The sequence below is a fragment of the Leuresthes tenuis genome, unplaced genomic scaffold (genome assembly GCF_036924035.1).
Source record: "Leuresthes tenuis unplaced genomic scaffold, fLeuTen1.0.hap1 SCAF_23, whole genome shotgun sequence".
Classification (NCBI taxonomy): Eukaryota; Metazoa; Chordata; class Actinopteri; order Atheriniformes; family Atherinopsidae; genus Leuresthes; species Leuresthes tenuis.
In genome coordinates, this window is record NW_027325377.1 from 5,357,683 (window position 1) to 5,362,659 (window position 4,977).

The 4,977-nt window shown below is 40.2% G+C and overlaps 1 protein-coding gene across 1 annotated transcript; it reads right to left on the reverse strand.

Annotated features, from left to right (window-relative positions):
- Positions 1-534: 534 nt before the first annotated feature.
- LOC140282693 (uncharacterized) lies at positions 535-4,607 on the reverse strand. Its single transcript, XM_072377224.1, has 2 exons — positions 4,322-4,607; positions 535-2,147 (listed from the first exon to the last, which is right to left on the reverse strand). Exons 1-2 carry the CDS (start codon positions 4,491-4,493, stop codon positions 1,165-1,167), a joined length of 1,155 nt encoding a protein of 384 aa, XP_072233325.1. The 5' UTR covers positions 4,494-4,607; the 3' UTR covers positions 535-1,164.
- Positions 4,608-4,977: the final 370 nt, after the last annotated feature.

Sequence of the window (4,977 nt, forward strand, 5' to 3'; positions counted from 1 at the left end):
GGATGTCAAGAACGTTGCTTCTCACCATAATAACTCTAAACATTTATTACCAGATCATACAAACCCCTGATGGAGCTGTCACAGAATTGCTTTGTTGTTAAGCAGTACTTTGCCAAAGGGATCATTACAAAGTTTGGTATAATTTCCATCTAACACATAATGAGGCAAGAGACAATTAAATCTCTAATTGCAATTATTTGTATGACATCTAATCATCCACTAAAATTCTATAATTGTTACAGCCCAAAGCAGGACTTACCATAACACCAGCAGAGGCAGCGAGTTCAACATAACCGAATAACACGAACGGTCATTATGAGACTAACCTCCAGCTCATCAACGGCAACATTCAATTTTTTTCCAAAGTTATGTCTGAAAACTCTTCAAAAGACATCATTTCAACAACCTTCACTTTGGAATTCAGTTTCTGAAGCTTCACCCTTTACAACACAGTGAATACATCAAATATGGGAAAAAAATGAATAGTCAGAAATATTTAAATAAATATTCTAATCAAATATCATTGACCAAGAAAGTTTATTTCATGTAAATATCACTGAGTACAAAACAGCTCATATACTCTGTAATTGCCTCTTCTACAAATTGGATCAAAAAGTTGATGAAATTGTACAATAAAAAGAAACAAATCTTTAAGAAAAGACTCCAGTTGGTTACGAAGCTTCTCAGCTTCGATAGTCAAAACTAAGCTAAAGAAAATATATGTACAAAAATCCAATCGCAGATCATAAAAATCATAGATAAGATTAAATTAAACAATACATCGCCGACATCTCATACATGCTGTCTTCCAAACAAGTTCAGGTGCACGTCCCAAGAAGAAAGAAATCCCACAGTATGCCCTCTCATGCATCAACGCTGTAGCTTCTGCAACAGAACAAACAAATGTGGCAACATAATTCCTGTAGCTTGGAAAGGTTAACTAGCTCTGTCTTTGAACATGATCTTTTCTGAAATACATTGCCCTAATAATAGTAGAGCCATTTTATTTAACATGTAATGCACTTTCATTAGAGTCACCGCACATCTAAAGACGATTCGGCAGTCTGACACAGATCAGTGTCACACAGTGGTGTGATAAGCCAACAGAACTGTTGCTGAAGCAGTTTAAAGGCACCTAAAATGTTGATTTGTTGGCTTTCCAGATCATTTCTGCCCCACAGACGCCTCCCCCGTGTGAGTCTTCACGTGACTTCTCAAAGAGGAGCTACAACTGAAATCTCTGCCGCATGTTTCGCAAGAGAACGGCTTCTCCCCTGTATGGATTCTCATGTGACTTCTCAACCTCGCTGGGCGGATGAATCTTTTCCCACACATGTCACAGACATGAGGCTTCTCATCCGTGTGAGTTTTCATGTGCCGCTGCAACTTTGACGCATTCACAAACTTATTCCCACATAAGGTACAGAGGTAAGGCCGCTCCCCTGTGTGAGATCTCATGTGGCACAGCAAAGTGTTACTATGTTTGAAACTTTTACCGCATATTTCACAGGAATGCGGTCTGTCATCTGTGTGGATGGCCAAATGTCTTTTAAAAGCTGAAGGGTCAGTAACTCTTTTTCCGCATATGTTACAAAGGTACGGCTTCTCGCCTGTGTGGGTTCTCATGTGGAGCAACAGTTTGTCACTTCTCCTAAATGTTTTTCCACAGACTTCACAAGGACACGGCCTCTCATCTGTGTGAGTTTTCATATGGAGCATGATAGTAGCGTGATGGCTGAAACTTTTCCCACATATTTTACAAGAATATGGCTTCTCAGCTGTGTGAGCCCTCATGTGGGTCAAAAAACCTGACTTCCTTGAGAAACCTTTACCACAAGATTTGCAAAAATATCGCGTAATACTCGTGTGGGTTCTGTGATGTCTCTGCATTTGGGATTTCTTCTTAGAGGCTTTTCTACAAGAGTCATGTTTTACCGACTCTTTAACTGTGAAACTTTCCTTGGAAGAAGGGGTCTCCGTAAAGCTATCCATCTCCTTCCTCAGTAAGCGCTGCTCTCCCTCCTGATTGGTGCGCAGTTCCTCTTCCTCTTCAACCTTTGGTAGCTCCTCCTCATCAGGACTGGAATGCTGCTCCGGCTGATCAGGGAGAGCCTCCTCCTCTTTAATGTCGTGTTGTTGTGGGAGTTCTGGAAAGACAAAAGAACACCAGAAGAGATTAATGTGAGGAAAACCCATATGTGAGTAAATACATTCACATTTTTAGAGTTGGACCCATTATGCCACCCTCAGGATATTTGTATATCGGGGGTAAACACTTCTTTTTTATTTCTGTAGATTTTTGTACCATCTTGTGAGCTTGACATTCATCTCCAGGACGACAGTGAACATCACCGTTTGGATCACCTCAACTAGCAACTTTACTTTTGGGGACTGTTGGGAAGCACAGTACCAACCCCCCACCCCCCCAAAAAAACAGGGTATTTCTCCCCACACAGGCAGGCACATAAGCTGTTCTGTTCAGTCAGTGGCAGCCCCCATCAATGTGTTGCACATGTGCAATGTGTTCTTGTTGATTCATTTAGAATATCTCTGTGTCCAAACTCATATATGGTACATATATGGTTGCACAAGCCCTGAAAGCAAGGATATGCTGAAGTGGGGGGGGGTATGTAAGAATACAAATGTCTACAACATTCACTCCCTTTATATAATTTCCTGTTGAACTTTGTGGTACTTTTGACTCATAGATACTGGGAATATTTTCAAATATACATGTACAGTCCAAGAGTTTATGTCACCATTTTGTAAAGAATGTCCTCTGTCATACTGTTACCTGGTTAACTTTTTTTAATGCGCGTGTGGTCAAAATAGTCAAATCTGATAGGAGGAAGAAAAAGGACCTTATAAAAGAACGTTATGTTTATGCATTTAGCAGACGCTTTTATCCAAAGCAGCTTACAGGCAGATAGGGTATGGGGTTCTTGCCTAAGGACCCCTACTGGAGGTAGTACCTTTGATGCAGGTGATTTGAACCCAGGTTTCCCCACAGGAAAGGTGGCAATCATACCACTAAACTATCCAGTCCCCCAACAGAAAAAAGGAATCAAAAAGGAAACAAAAAAACACATTTGCAAAGTCTGGCCTGGGTTGCAGATCTTGATGCATTATCTCAGCTAACTGTGAACTATATTATCATATAATATGGGGGGGGGGTGGGGGGGGGTGGGGGGGGTGTTCAAGGGTTTGCACACAGCAGTACTGAAACTGTTCTCAAGCTGTAGCTACATTTAAGTGTTCATGTTGATGATGAACAAACAGCTCTTATTTTCCTTGCATGAACGAACGACAGTATCACTGGGACTATTAAGGAAGGAAGGAAGGAAGGAAGGAAGGATGCTTATTTTTTTTCAACAACAAATGCTTCAGGGCGGTTGGCGAATAACAAATTTAAACAAAACAAAATGGGGAAAAAAAACGAGTAGTGGAAAAACGGAAATGCTTAACTTTGTTTTGCCACAGTCAGTTTTCTTGTTAACTTAGTAGGTTGTTTGCATAGAACATTTATTCTGAAGTTTTATACAACTTACACCATAAGAAAAACCTACATTCTTTATTTAAGCCCTGTGCTGTTCCAAATATGCTCCAAAATGATGCACACTTTGATCAAACAGCAGCTGTAAAAACATGTTCCAAATCTAATATTTCACACAGAATGTTGCTAAAAGCAGCAAATAATCACAGATGAAGGGCTTCAAATACACCATGTCATAGGCTAATCCTGTTTACAATAACTGGTGATCAGCCCCCAAAAAGTCCTGATCAGAGCAGGTATTAAGCGGGTATAGAAATCTGATGAATGCATTAAATATTTGATATCCTGCAGAAACAGATTATTGTTGGTACAGGTGTTCAACTAAACCCATAATGTATCAAACATTTGACTATGCTTTCGTTTTATGGATTTAAAAGCAGTGGGTTTGATAAATTATTGCCCTGATTTAGAGAGAGGGGACATGTTTGCACTCGAGTCTGTTTTAAGATTAAGATGATTGTACATTAATCCAACAGACAGTGCATAAAAAAAGAAGAGTCCGACGGTTACCATGCGTCCTTACAGCATGGCCTCCATTTGCAAACCCTAATTAAATCAGCTTTAACTCTTTATTATACGCATTGAATTAAATTAATTCTGGTTTTTAAACGCGGTGCATTCATTCTGTTTTTTTTTCCTGGAAAATATCTGGAGCTGCGCTGTAATTTCGGTTCCTCTGATAACAAATGCAAAGTAGAGCACCAGTTAGGATCCTGCATGAGTGAGGTACATCGGTAAGCTCTGTTCGAGCATTTCAGATTTACGTACCTATTCTGTGTACCTTGACTTCGGGTTTCAGGACCGCATCCAGGATTCTGCGCTGGCGGTCGATCTGCCCCTCACACTGGACGATCTTATTTTCGAAGGCAGTGAACGTCTCGTCACCGGCAGCAGTCAGCCGCTGCCGGATGAAATCTCTCCAAGATCGGACTGAAGACATGTTTGCCTCCCAAACCGAGTTATTTATCTGCAATGTAACTAAAATACCGTATTTTACAATCCCAAAACCTTCTGCAAGCTAACGCTACCAGCGTTTTCCACCTCACTTCCGCCGGATGTCACTGTCAAGTTCCGGTAGAGCCCGGTTTTGAAAGAACTTTTCTTCCACCTCAACTCAAACTACATTTTGTGAGAAATATTGGGTCCTATTTTTTATTATCATTATTTATTTTTTACTTTGTTCATAACATTACGAACATTTTAACCAGGCGTTATATTGTTCATGTACAACACAGACACAAATGTCTCAAAAGACAAAGCCAGCCCCCATTTCTTTACTTGTTGTCGAGAAAATAGGAAACAGATGCAACATTTTATCAAACCCTTCCAACATAAATGTGATTAAAGCTGCAAGCAGTGATAAATGTCTTGCACCTTTGCAGCATTTGGTGCAGTTTGCATGTTTTATGTATCACTGCTGCCAT